This window comes from Festucalex cinctus, chromosome 7, assembly GCF_051991245.1.
Source record: "Festucalex cinctus isolate MCC-2025b chromosome 7, RoL_Fcin_1.0, whole genome shotgun sequence".
Taxonomy (NCBI): Eukaryota; Metazoa; Chordata; class Actinopteri; order Syngnathiformes; family Syngnathidae; genus Festucalex; species Festucalex cinctus.
Window position 1 is genome coordinate 4,848,129 of NC_135417.1, and position 14,701 is coordinate 4,862,829.

General features: G+C 39.2%; 1 protein-coding gene across 2 annotated transcripts in view; it reads left to right on the plus strand.

Annotated features, from left to right (window-relative positions):
- creb5b (cAMP responsive element binding protein 5b) overlaps window positions 1-14,701 on the plus strand; it is a 74,989-nt gene that overhangs the window by 28,526 nt on the left and 31,762 nt on the right. For both annotated transcript variants that reach the window (XR_013284412.1, XM_077527986.1), the window contains exons 6-7: window positions 9,256-9,382; window positions 13,839-13,949. Coding sequence is in view for 1 of the 2 variants with exons in the window: in XM_077527986.1 (XP_077384112.1) it covers window positions 9,256-9,382; window positions 13,839-13,949 (238 nt within the window). In the remaining variant the exon portion in view is untranslated. The remainder of the gene's footprint in view (window positions 1-9,255; window positions 9,383-13,838; window positions 13,950-14,701) is intronic.

Below are 14,701 nucleotides of genomic sequence, written 5' to 3' on the forward strand. Positions count from 1 at the left end.
TTTATGGCTTGATATAAGTGTTTAAGTCTAGGTTAGATAGCTTAAATTTGCAGTGAAACACTCGTTAGCAATCCGCCAGTCTTCCTTTAAACATCTCCAATGCTTAACTGGAGCACGAAAGAGGGAGCACGATTCTGGCCTCCCTCCACTGGTTGCCTGTGCAGCTTAGAATTAATTTTAAGACTCTTATTAGTTTTTTAACGCCCTAAATGGTCTCCCACCACCTTACTTCTCTGAGATATGCCAATTGTGCGCTCCTGCTCGGTGTCCAGGTTAGTGGACCAGCTGCTTGTGGAGGTAGCAAGGTCTAAATTGAATTTTTTTTCTGGTCCAACATCGGGAAAAAAAAGAGGCCTCCCTCTACACATTATGGAAATCCCAATATTGTCCAGTTTTAAAACTCATCTTTATTCTTTGGCGTTCAACACAGCATGAGACTCTGCACCTTTTTAGTGTGTTACTGTTTTACTTTTTAATTGTTTTATGTTTAAATTGTTTTATAGCATTCTTTTTTATTTGTAGACAGCACTTTTTTTTTTTAAGTGCTTTATAAACAAAGTTTTAAAAGCTTTTTGTCGTCCCTTTCGATGCACTACTCGCAGCAGGGCCATGACGTACGTATTTCCAATCTCGCCAATGATTTGCAAATTAGTTTCAGCTTAACTTTCAGCTCCATTCACAACAACAGGACAGAAAAACTCTGAGCGCATTAACTGTCAGAAAAATCAGTAAACATAATGTGAGGGATTCTCTTGAGTTCCATAAAACAAATGGAAAATGAATGGAACAGCTACTCCAGTAGCAACGTCATCATGGTGTATGTTTGAGAGTTCAACAGTACAAGTGAAGAAGAATGCTTATATTAAAAGCATACATTAGGTTTCATATCAATTTACTGTATGTCAGCAATCAGAGCTTCTGGGGCCCTTTTATGTTAGTGTTCACGTACGTTTGTGGTTTGGTGTTTGTGACTAAAACCCGTCTACCCTTAACAGTACAGTGAATTTGAGCCTTGCCAAGATGTCTGCTGCTGTGCCTACTTTCGTATGATGAGCAACAACCAACACCCTCCTTTGTATTCTGTGTGTTCACTGCACTCGAAGGACGGGGTCGTTCGGATTTGAGCCACCCAACATTTTCCGGAACTGAAAGGAATCCCTTACATTATATTTAAAGGGATGGTCTGAAGTTGTTCTCTTTTCCGTTTGTAAACAAGCCATTAAAAACGGACTCCTCCCATGAACCCCCCCCCCCCCCCCCCCCAAAAAAAAAAACACAAAACAAAAACAAAAACACATTTGCCTGTTGGCTTAGCCTCACCTATTGCACAGTGTAAATATAACAATATAAGAAAAGTTTGACCCTCGTTCTGTATTACCGAGTTACCCTTGCCAGTGTGACTCGGCATCCTAGCATGTCGCTAATTTAGCAAGCTAACATTTTCTGTGTTTGTCACTTATTACAAGCGGGTAAATGCCAAGATAATATTAACTTATTTTTGTTATGTAGTGAATTACGTCCTCTTTTTTTGCGCTATCCGCTCTGCTCATATATAACATTCCGCGAGCCGACAGTGACGCGCCATCCACTTTGTGATTGGCTGGAGGGGTTAACGTTGGCTTTCCACCCAGCTTATGTCAAAGCACAACAACATTTTATTTAGTTTTGTTTCATTTGTTTAGGTAAATATTAAAAATACTTATAAATACAACAAAACCACTGTAGTTGCAACACATTTGGATAAAAAAAAAAAAAAAAAAAATGGCAGTCATGCCAGTGAATGGCATAGTAAAATACAGGGGTGTTGAGGGTAAAATCACCACCACACATTAACAGAAGCCCAGAGGTGTTGAGATGGATTTCATGTATATACATCCAGTGTTTATCTCGTGTTTCTTTCTTAGTCAAAAAGTTCGGACCATCTTTTTAAATTTTCTCGTTTTTTTATTTTCCTGCTGTTGTAAATGGATCAGAAATTGAACTAGAAACTAATTTGCATATCACTGGCGAAATTAGAACTATTTCACGATTCCAGTGCACAAAGTTCATTCGTTCATCGTTGACCAATCAAGAGATAGCATCATGTCGAGCTCCACCCTCCTGAAGCATACAATGAAGGGGTAGTGAAAAGTGGAATGGTTTGGCATACGAATGTATCATACAGTACCAAACCCATTGAACCGTACCACTTGGTGCAAATAATTGTCATCAGTTTCATTTTCACAAAGATGCTGCAAAATTAGTAACAGAAGGTCGTATATCAACATTTGCATTTTTCACACAACCCAGAAAAGCTTTCAACACGCAACTTGACTTCTTGCTTTTCTGACATTCTCTCACACACAGCTTTTATAATACCTCCCAAGGCCAAGTTGACTTTGTCACCCCATTCCATGTCGGTACAGTTTTACACAGAGCAGCATCCAGGTAAAAAAAAAAAATGCAGATAAATCCGGACTCGACCAGGCTGTGTAAAAGAGGCTATTGAAACAAGGCCAGAAGCAGTCAGTTTCCTTTGAAAAAAAAAAGATGTTTAATTGTTGCCAAAAGGTTTATCTCATTTAGTGGTGAAATGAATTTATAGGCCAGCTTTCATAATATTTCATTTCCAATGAGAGACAAATCCTTGGTGTTCTCATCGTGCCACATCACATCTCGAAAAATGATTGAGCAACAGTCCGCTAATTGATAACAGACTATCATTCACGAGCTCTCCCCACTTGCCTCATCTTAAGTCTCCCTGAAATGTGGACACCCCCATCCCAGATCCATCCCATCTCCTCCTGTAGCGTAGCGCCATCCCAGCATCCATCCCGCCACTAGCCAGCTAATAAAAGTCAGCCTGTGTCTTAACCCATTAGCGCTGATTTATTTGATCAGATTCGTTTTATTTCCTCAGCCCAAACCCCATGGCACTCTCCTCCCACCAGTGATTAAAGGCAGTAAATCAGGGGCAGGTCCTGTGTAGTGTTTACTCGGAGCGCCAGGCAGCTGCAAGCTGTTTGAGGCCCTTGTTTCTCCCGCTGTTTGCTTCGGTTCCCATGGCAACTGCACCACCGTCTCCCGAGCGTCTGGAACTTGGCCCTGGGATGTTTTGGTTACGATCGAAAGTTTTTCGCTGCTGTGTCTACCCGGAGCTCGGTGACTTCACCCCGGCACGGGGCGAGTGCGTCGACGTTGGATGAAGCTCGAGAGGGGGGGGGGGGGGGGGGGGGGGGTTGGCGAGAGGACTGGAGGAGGGAGGGACTAAATCTTGGGGTAGGCAGGCACAGGGTGGGGGGAGGGCGAAAAGCCAAAAGCATTACATCATTGCTGGAGTCGACTCAGAGAGGGAAGGATATGAGTCAGTGGACCTGTGCCTCGCTCTGTCTCTCTCTCTCTCCACCCCTCCCTCTCCTTTTGGAGTGCATCCAAGGCCCTTGTGTTGAAGTCTATAGTACTCCAGTCGGAGTTGGGATTGTGCACACACATGCTTTATAGACCAGTGTCCGCTAACAGGCTAATCTGGAATGTCTTCATCCGTGGTGGACCACAAGAAACCAGTTACAGTTTAGCTGTAAAAAATGAAGAATCTATATTAATTTAAAGGGACAGAAACATGAAAAATCAACATTCTGGAGCAAAATATGATCGGAGTGGTGTATTCCTCCATTTGCTCCTCTATGAGAAATTCAAGGTAATTCTGTTCTCCATGTACCAGCCCCTTCCAACCTAAGAAAGCTGTTTGCACTCTTTGACATCATAAGGTGCTGACCCACCCCCGTACCGCCTTTTTGGACTAAACGGACGCCCACTTTTTCTGAGGCCTCCATGGGAAAGTGACAAAAGTAGCCTTTATCAGTAAACATTCTGTCCAACTAAAGCAATCAATTATCCTTTACATTTGCAATGACAATCGGCTGTCTTAAAATCCCACAAAGGTTCTGGCTGACACTTGTGTAAACTGAATAGAATAGTGGACAGTGTGCACCCTCTGTAAGCAGCAAGTCCCTGGTTCGAGATGAGCTCCGGGTTTTTCTTCTCCCCCCTCCTCTTCCACGATTTCTTTCAAATGTTTATTGAAGAATTGATGGCTTACATTCAGAGGAGTGCTCAAACGCAGATCTCCAACAGCAGACTGCAGTCAGCTCGCCGGGTGGCGCGGCAATTACACGGGGAGAGGCGGGGTTTTACTGAACCAGGCGTTTTACTTCCACATTAGAAAACTAACCAGCAAAACACCTAATATTACATAAAAAATTACATCGCCATGGTGTCAAAGGTAAGATTTAATCATTATATGCTTATAGTTAACTGTTGAAAGGGCTTAAAATACTATGGTGTGATCCCTTTAATGAAGGATTAAGAACGGATACATGCAAAAAGGGTCTAGCAGTGATGTAATGGCGGACTAAAGGTGGGTGTTGGGTGGAGGCTTTGTGGTTCTGGGACGGAAAAAGAGCCGTTGTGAGAGCCCAGCACTCAGTAATGTGAGAGTGCAGGGTCAGGACTGTGGAGTGTCTACCTGCTCTCCCGAGGGGCCTGCAGCCCAGGCTATTATCAATCCCCTCAGAGGAGCCGCAGCCTGTTATTATTCACTCACCTACACACACAAACACACACATGTTAAGGAACAGGACGCATGAGGCACCGCAGAGTGCGGTTTGTCTTATGTGGAATACAAACCGTGTTCAAGACAAAGCTGAAATAATGAAGAACAATGCGCAAAGTGTTCTTTACAACAATATTCAAAATTCTATACAGGATTGGTGACTCATCATCCTGAGGACAAAGTTGAGACAGAATGCTAACATAGCGGCTGTCAAAATAGAATACAGTGAGAAAAGTCTACACACCCCTGTTCAAAGGGCAGATTAAAAAAAAGCCAATAATAAGTCGTTTCTACTCTTAAAGGAGAAGTTTTAAGTTTTCAAACTGCTACCAAGATTTGAATGTAGCATTTAATTTGACCGATAATGTTGTTGTTTTTTTTTTTTTTTTTTTTTTTTTTAATCAACTAAATCTGATAAATAAACAAATGAAATAATGGTGGTTGCCCAACTGCAAAAACCAGGGCATTTGATTAGGGGTGTGTAGATTTTTCTATCCATTTTATATTTTATATACCGTAATTGAAATTTTACTTTTATTGATTGTACATAAATATGTAATGAAAAACTTTTACAAAAAACAACAACAACAAGAACCTAATAATGGAATTATTTATTGCATTAAAGGAGAAGTCAACCCCCCCAAAAAATTCTCGACAATAACATGTTTCCCGACTAGTCTAAAAACAGTATTTTGGTTAATATTGTGTTAGTGGAGTATGAGGTAAGAAGTAAAATCCAGCAATTTTTATCAAAATCGGGAGGCGTTCATTTTGCAACTTGATGTCGAGTGAAAATGACATCACAGTTGCTCAGGTTTTGCTTCAGATAACAACCAATCACAGCTCAGCTTCTGAAAACAGTTGAGCTGTGATTGGTCAATGCCTGAGCCTTGAGCAACTGTGATGTCATCTTCCGTCGACAGCAAGTGGCAAAATGGCCGCCCCCTGAGATGGATAAAAATGGCTGGATTTTGCTGCATAACTCATATTCCACAAATGTTATATTAATCAGAATTTCATGCTTAGACTAGTGACATATTATTGTCAAGAAATGTTTAAGGTTGACTTCTGTTTTAAAAAATTTCATAAACTGATTTTAAAGCAACCAGCGTCCAGGAAAAGATTGTGTTTCCTTTTTAGTACAGTATTGTAATTATTATTATTATTTTTTTTTAGCTATTACTTAAAATTCTGGTATTTCATTCAGATATTTCATTTAATTGCATTTAGTTTAATTCAAAAATCAATCACAAAAGTAAAAAAAAAAAAAAAGTTATGGCCTATAGCAGCATAGAGGATTTTAATGGAAAATACCCAAACTGATGTATTTATGTACATTATAGTTTAAGTGTACAGTATTTCCTTTATTTTTAAATCTGATTGAATTGAAGTGTTACTCAATGAAACAAACAACTTTTTTTTAATATAAATAAAATTGAATACTTCACATATTTACTTGAGATGTTATTTTAGTGCTGTACATGACAAGAACTGGTTTGAAAGTCCAACAAACAATTAGCAAATCAACAGTTTATTTCTGCCTTGGCCGTGTTATTCCACACTCTTGACAGCTGGCGGAGGAAAACTGTGTTCGAGCCGTGCACAGCCACACTACATACCTCATTGTATTTTCATGACTTTTCCCATGTGGAAATGTTTGGATACGCGGCGCTGCTCAGGTGTCATACGCGCTGTTAAATGAGTGTGATTGTGATAAATTGTTATGTTAGACCGAAATGACACCCAGTCGGGATGGTAATCGTGCTGTGTGTACGGAGCAATCCAAAATGTCTGCAGGCTAAATGCACATATTTAGGTTTGGAAAAATACAGGTATTTATTCAGGTGTGGGACTGCTGCTGCGCCCCCATACGTGACCATCAGTCTTGCACGCGACCTTGCCAATAGAATAATCCCGGGCCTGCCTATGATGTGGTCAATTAATTACGTGAAGCTGCTGAAGCCAGTTAACCTAAATGTTTGCACTTACGCCTAAATGCTTGTGGATATTGAGCTGATCTTAGTGAGAGGTGTAATTCATCCTGATGACACTGGTGACTAGAGTTATTGATTGCTTAAATATTGGTTTATATTAGTGTTGTTCCGATACCGATACTGGTATCGGCAGAGGTGCCGATACTGCGTAAAAACAGTGGTATCGGTATCGGTGGATTTTGGATGCAGCATCTTGTGTCTTGCACAACATTCAGTGATACGTGACATGTTCACTGCATGCCGATCTAAGATATCCTATTGGCCCTTGAATGCTCTGAACCAATGAACCAACAGCTTTTTCATGTTGAGGAAAAAAAAACTTTAGTATCGGTATGGTATCGGTATCGGCCGATACTGCAAAGCTGGGTATCGGTATCGGTATCGGGAGCCAGAAAACGGTATCAGAACAACACTCGTTTATATTAAAGAATTATGTCATGAAATTCAGTGATTTTTAGGCTGCTCTCACATACCAGTTACAGTTACCTTGTCCATTGTTGATTCCATAGCCAGTGAGCTCCTCTTTTCACGTGATGTTGGTGAGAATTTTCCCACGAGCCTTCCTGTTTGTGAATGGGAATCGCATCAGCGTAATCTCTGCTGTTCGCCATGATAAATGCTTTGACTTTATCATCTGTCACTGAACATGAAGTGTGGATGTTTTAAGCACATCCATAATCCATCCCCTGATACCTCAACTTTTGCGGCCTGACTTTCCAATCCTGACATATCGCTTCTAAAACAGAGAGTCGATGGAATAAAGCTTGCTTTGAAAATGATTAATATAAGAGCAATTACTCATAGAGGGAAGTATGAGACTCTGTGGGTTATAACCGCACTTTTTAACAGCTTTATGCAGAGGTTTCAGAAGCGTTCCACGATAATGTGACAAATGTTTTGGATAATTCTTCTGCTCCGGGTTATAAATAATTCCTTCTTTCTGGGTTTTGAATTGTGTGTCATGAAGTGGGCTTGTGTGCTGTCTTTAAGTTTTGAAAAATCCATTTGTCCATCGTGCGATCATCGCCACTTTTTGAAGCTCGCAGCCTGCATCGACCCTTTTTCTTGAGGAATGTGACAATCAATAGCTCTTTGGCAGCCGCACTTTGGAGCATGCAATAGTTAAAAAGGTCACAAAGCTATCAAGCACTTTAAGTAAAATGATTAGCCCACATCTCAGGCATTTAATCTTAAACTGTCATTGCAGTTTATTTCACTTTGAAACTACTCTTCATCATGGTTATCGTTATAGAGTATATTCTCATGAAAAATAATTCATCAAAGATTTCTAGCCTCCATTGTATGTTGATTTATACGGACGCATGGAACTATCAATGTGGATTAAACATTTTTGACTGGCGAGTACGTTCAAATTAGTGTTGTTGTTAACTCATTGATTAATCACAAAAAATATTGCATTAATCATGTCTGAACGCAGATTAATCACTAGTAATTTTGACCACAGATGATCCTTTAGCTTGACAGCGGGTAGTTATGTTAAAGGTAGTACAGGTTGTGTTTGAGCAATAAACATAACTGCATGCATTAAAGTAAAGCATTTATAACATTCAGAATATTATCTCATGTTAAACTACTAGAGTAATTTTTTTTCATTTTAAATTATGCAATAGAAATAGAAAAAGAGGAGGATGAGAGTGCGCATGGATCAAAAAAAATGTTGAAGACGTCCTCGTAACATTAAGTGTCGAAAGAATTAACACATAACAGATGCTCTTCAAATTTGGTGAGCAAAAAATGTTGATTAAATCACTTTAACTGCGTGATTAATTGTGATTAATCAAAATTCTGAGATGTGATTAATTTGATTAAAAAATGAAATCATTTGAAAGCTTTAAATATGTTCCAACGTACATGCTTGGAGGCTAAATGCTACAAACAGTATTTTTCCATAATGTGCGAATGAAAAGCAACACTTTTTTTTAAGCATTTGGCCCACATTATACCAATTAGTTTGAAAATTTAAAAAAAAAAAAAAATAGTAATAACTTTTATGATTTATTATTATGTCTGCAGTGCATGATTTAGGTTTGGCATTCTTCCCATAATGCATTGGGGTATTGATTTTTGCATGCACAAATAAATAATACCCCATCCTGTGGCATTATGGGAAAATTTGCTATGTTTGTAGCATTTAGCCTACAAGTATGTTCGAACGCATTTTGTATTTGCGAGTGCGTTTGAATGTATTTAACTATGTTCGAATGTACTCGCAATAAACGTACTCGCCAGTTAAAAATGTTTACTCCACATTGGCAGTTCCTGTCTTCTTGTGAGAATTGATTTGGATATTTTCTATTAACATGAGTATCCCTGTGCAGTGTTCGCATCATGCACATGCCCTAACCCTCTCAGCACTCCCCTCCACCACCACCAAAAAAAAAAAAAATGGCCAGCCCTGCTCCAGATCACTCTGTGGAAAACAAAACAGATTGCCATGAAATCATAAAAACGTGGTTAGTGGGTTAGGGCATATTTTTTTCATAACATTCATTAACAAAAAAGAAGTCCTTTTAAAGTTCGTCTTCCAGTAATAATTACACTTCTTAGCCGATCATACATTAAATATTCACTTTGAATGTTTGATTTATTGATCTGACCTGGTTTTCATTGACTCCCTTGACAATTGCAGTACTTTGTGTGTCCTCTCAGGCCTGTCCCTGGCTCTCTGTCCTCACTGTTGCACCTACGGAACAGACAGAGACAGCCTCTGCCAGCCTCCATGCCTGGAACGCTGCCAGACCCCACCATGCCTGGCTCCTCTGCTGTGTTGATGCCCGTGAGTACACAATGGAGCACAGAGCACACACTCAGTCAATCACCGACACGCACACGCATATGCGCTGCAGTGTTTCACTCACATATGGTAGGTTTACACACGGCGCTGTGCGGAGTCATTGCTGTGTATGCTCTCTGTCACTATTACATTGACTAAGCACAGGTTATCGAGAAAGGCACTTCCTGTAGAAACAGAGAGGAAATCTATATCTGAGTGCAGGATATAGATTTTATTGAAATGATGCCAAAAAAAAAAAAAAGTATAGAAGGAGGGAATGAGAAAAAACCTCTTGAGAATTCTAATAATGTGGAACCTCCAACATGGGTCATTCAAAAGCATTACAAGTCATTCAATAGGTTTTGCTAAAATTAAGGCCTTAATGGCAATAATATGTTATTTGTGACCTCACTAATCTAAACATGACATTCTGATTCATATTACTTTTGTGAAACATGAGTTATGACGCAAAATCCAGCCGTTTTTCTCCATCTCAGGGGGTGGCCATTTTGCCACTTGCTGTCAACTGAAGATGACATCACAATTGCTAAGGGCACAAGCAAGGACCAATCAGAGCTCACCTGTTTTCTGAAGCTGAGCTGTGATTGGTTGTTACCTGAGCAACATTGATGTCATCTTCAGTCAACAGCAAGTGTCAAAATTGCCTCCCCCTGAGGTGAAATAAAAACTGCTGGATTTTGCTGCTTTACTCATATTTACCATAGTGGGGCTCCATAGAACATATTGCAAAAAAATAAAAAATAAAATGTGGGCGTTGACTTCCTCTTTAAATGGCATTAAAAAGCTTTAAATACGATGTCCAGAGGCATTCAAATTTATACAATGTAATTTGCTCTTAATTTTGAAAAGAAAAATGTAAGTGTTACTGTTTCCAATGTCCAACATGAAAGGCTAATGGCTTATAGTGGCAGATAAAAACTTCAACACCAATCTATGACTCAATGTTTCATACGTTTAGTGTATCTTTTTAACCTCAAAAAACTTAGTCAATAACTTTAAAATTACTGAATCAATGAACTGAACGATGCAAATGGGTAATGCTATTTATCCACTTTTATGTTAACAAAAGTATGAAAAACTAGGAAAAAAGAAATCTTATTGTATATATAGAACAGATACAATTTAATAAGCCATTGATCAGTAGTATGCGAAATGGTGTCGGCCGTCAGTGACAATTGATTGCTGTTGACAGAATGACAAAAACCAATAAACAGTAAAAAAAAACAAAAACAACAACAACTGCATTTTCTTGTAAATTTGATCCTGCTTTTATTATGAGAGTGTTTGACAAGGTTCTGTATATGGGTGCATTTTATTTCATTAAAACTTGTCTGTGGGTCATTTGATCAACAATGACTACTTAGCCAGCATCTTATCTAGCTCCGCCCCAGCCTATAAATTTAATCTATTTTTTTTTTTAGATAGTTGCAGTACATGAGTTTTGATGTGAAAGAATATCTTATAACACAAACAAGTTTGAGTTTAGAGCAAGCCAAGAATCTCCCCCCACCCCCCCAAACTCCAACATCTTGTCAAAAGAATGGAAGTTGTTATAGTTGTAAAAGGTAGACCGACTCCATATTTTCTTTCGTCGTCACTTCCTGCATGACCAGGTGTCTCAATACTTTTGTCCATTTATTTCATGTTCACATTGTAACACAAGACAGCTCATGTTTATGGTACGATTTAAAAAAAAAAAAAAAAAGCTCCCATGTTTATTAAATTAAGAGTTAAGCCATTTCGGGTAAGATTGACGGTTCAGGAAAGGGGTGCAGGTTCGGGTGATATTTTTACACAAAACACACTTAGTGCAATTAAGGCTGTGTGTCAGGTTCGAGTCCACCGTTCTCTGTGGCTGAAGGGTATGAGGGGGGGCTTTTCCCCTCGGAGGCCACCCCACCACTAACACCACCACCCAGAGTTAGCAGCTGTGAAGTTGCAGCAGCTCGCAGATGCACGTTTATGCATGCACGCACTCACACAAAGGCGCCTTCTTTCCTGTACGCTCGTTACTCGCTCAGCTGAGTTCCACACACGAGCGGGCTGACCAGCATTGGTATTGTAATGGACGGCAAACTCACATCAATGCCAACTAGAGGGGCTCGAAGTTGACTCTCGCCACACAACTACACAGTCAATTCTGTAGAGTAAATTTTACTCTATGAACTCATTCACTCTCAGCCATTTTGACTTAAGCCACCCCCTTCGCTCCCAGCTGTTTTACTGGATTTTGACTGATATTGCAAGGCCATCAGAATATTGTGTTCTATTGTTATAAGAACATGGAACCTACCAAAAGAAAGATTAGAGTCTCTTCTTTCATCAGGAAAAATAAATAAATATATATATATATATATATATATATATATATTAGGGGTGTTAAAAAAAATCGATTCGGCGATATATCGCGATACTACATTGCGCGATTCTCGAATCGATTCAATAATCGGCAGAATCGTTTTTTTTTTTTTTTTTTTTTTTTTTTTTTTAAGGATTCACACCTTGAGCATGGAAGAATGTTATATGAACGGAACATTAAGCCTTAATATTTTATTTTAATGCTGTTCAAACATGAAACAGATTACAACCTCTATAAGACTGAAATTTCAGATAAATAAATAATACATTTTCATATAAATCTTACACTCTACAAGCTTACTGATTAATATTTTCTAAATTTGAATGAAAAAAATTCGCAACAATCGACTTATAAATTCGTATCGGGATTAATCGGTATCGAATCGAATCTTGACCTGTGAATCGTGATACGAATCGAATCGTCAGGTACTAGGCAATTCACACCCCTAATATATATGTATATATTTGTATTTGTTTCCGTTTTGCAGCAATTAGCATTAGAATATGGCTAAGTTTCATTATTATTCACAAACCTGTCGAAAACACTGGCAAAAAACAGCTTGTTGCAACATGGCTGATCTCTTATATTCTGCTGCCACCTGATGGCCATTTTTGTAATAACTACCATTGCTTTAAGCCACCTCTTCAGTTCAGAAGCTGCATCAAAGCCTTCCGTTCTAACTTAAAAAAATAAAATAAAAAACATAAAAAATGTATAAATACGTTTTGGGGAGTTTAGGACAAAGTATTAAAAACTTATTTATACGTTTTTGGGTTTGAACGAGTTAATAGTGGGCCCAAATAGACTCCATTTTAGAGTAATATTTATACTTGGAAGAGAGTAAAATAGAATTGGGGGAAAAATACAAAAGTCACTAAAGGTTTGAGGAACGAACTCACGACCTTCAGCTTGGGAGGCCCCTCCTACTGTTTCCTTATATCCAAAAGGGGACCATTTTTGGTCTCTTGGAGTTATAAAGATTCCAGTTGACCCCAGCGATATACAAATATACTACAGAAGCTGCGTGGCGCAGGGAGTAGATTCTGTAAAATAAATTTTACTATATTTGGAGTAAATTTGACTAATTCATTCACTCGCAACCATTTTCACTTGAGCGATCCCCTTCACGCCCGGCTGTTTTACTGAATTTTGACTGATATTGCAAAACCCTCAGAATATTGTGTTCTGTTGCTATAAAAACATGGAACCTACCAAAAAAGAGATTAGAGTTTTCTTTCATCAGGAAAAAATATATATTTGTATGTGTTTCCATTTTGCTGCAATTAGCATTAGAATATAACTAAGTTTCATCATTATTCACAAACCTGTTGAAAACACTGGCAAAAACAGCTTGTTGGACTATGGCCCTGGCTGATTTCTTATACTTTGCTGCCACCTGCTGGCCGTTTTTTTGGAATAACTACCATTGCTTTAAGCGACCTCATCAGGTCAGAAGCTGCATCAAAGCCTTCCGTTCTAACATGAAAAAAAAAAAAAAACATAAAAAAGGAAAAAAATCAGTTTTGGGGAGTTTAGGACAAAGTATTAAAAACGTATTTATACGTTTTTGGGTTTGAACGAGTTAAGACTCTGAGTAATATTTACACGGGTTGAGGAAGGAACTCACGACATTCAGCTTGGGATATATAAAGATTCCAGTTGACCCGAGCGATATACAAATAGGGAGTAGATCGGCTATCTCCCAAGCTGAAGGTCATGAGTTTGTTCCTCAACCCTTGAGTGACTTTGATTGATTTTTTTCCCAATTCTTTATTTTACTCTCTTCCAATTGTAAATATTACTCTAAAACTGAGCCTATTTGGTCCCACACTAAATAGAGTCAAATTTACTGTGTATCAGCACACACACACACCCTTGTTTTACCAGCTTCCTGTGTTAAGTCTCTCCATGCCGGCTTCCTGTTTTGGGTCAAGCTCCTGTTATCATCACACAAAGCGGAGGGCAGCCTGTCATGTGAAATCCCCCGCTCGTTGTCTCTCATGTCAGCCTTCTCGCCTCGCGCGTTTTTGGCGAAATATTTGGGATTTATTGACTCACTGTTGCCGTCGTGTTTGTCAGATGGAGAGACAAATGTCGATGGGCGCCAACATGATGGGTATGCAAGGTCCCGCCCACAGCAGCCCCTGTTCCTCCGCGCACATTCCCTCCATGCACTCAGAGGCCAAACTGGTGAGTACTGTATACGCGTACATACACATTTATGAGCACATACGCTTAAAAGCGTGGCGGCTCTCTTTTCCACTGGGCTCTGCCAAGCACGGCCCCGCTCTCTTCGGCCTGTGTGGATTTCATCATTTGTGTGTGTAATCAAAGCTGCGTCTCAACCTGCCAGCAAAGCGCCGGGGAGTGGAATAAAGAGCTCTTTATGCAGTTGTGGCCCAGCTGCCCATTCTATGCTGCCTGATGTCTATCTTAATGTACAGAACATGTTGTGTCGCTCCTGCAACTTGTTAGCACGAGTTTCACAAGCTTACATGATGTCATAGTTCGCAAAGGGAGAAGTTAGGAATGAGTCGAGAGATACAAAATTAGAAATATTGTCAAATAATTTGCATGAGGTCTAAATACAGTATTAGCCACAACACCTCCTTCTAATGGACACCTGCAATTTCATGTAAGGAATAAATGTACACGTGTAGTTTTCTCGTTTTTTATCGATGCTTTTGTTCATGTACAGATGTTAAATCATCACATTCATAAAATAGTGGCTTGAGTCGGTTTTTCATTTAGTTTTTCAGAAAACACGAAAAACTGAACGAAATACTCACTATATTGTATTCATTAATAATTGATATTAATAATTTTGCATGATCTGTTCAACTGAGGATGTTGCCAATTTTAATAGAGGCGTCCAGCATCCCGAGGACATGATTAGGGCAAAGAAAAAAAAAAGAAAAGAAAAGAAGCCATAATTTTAGCAA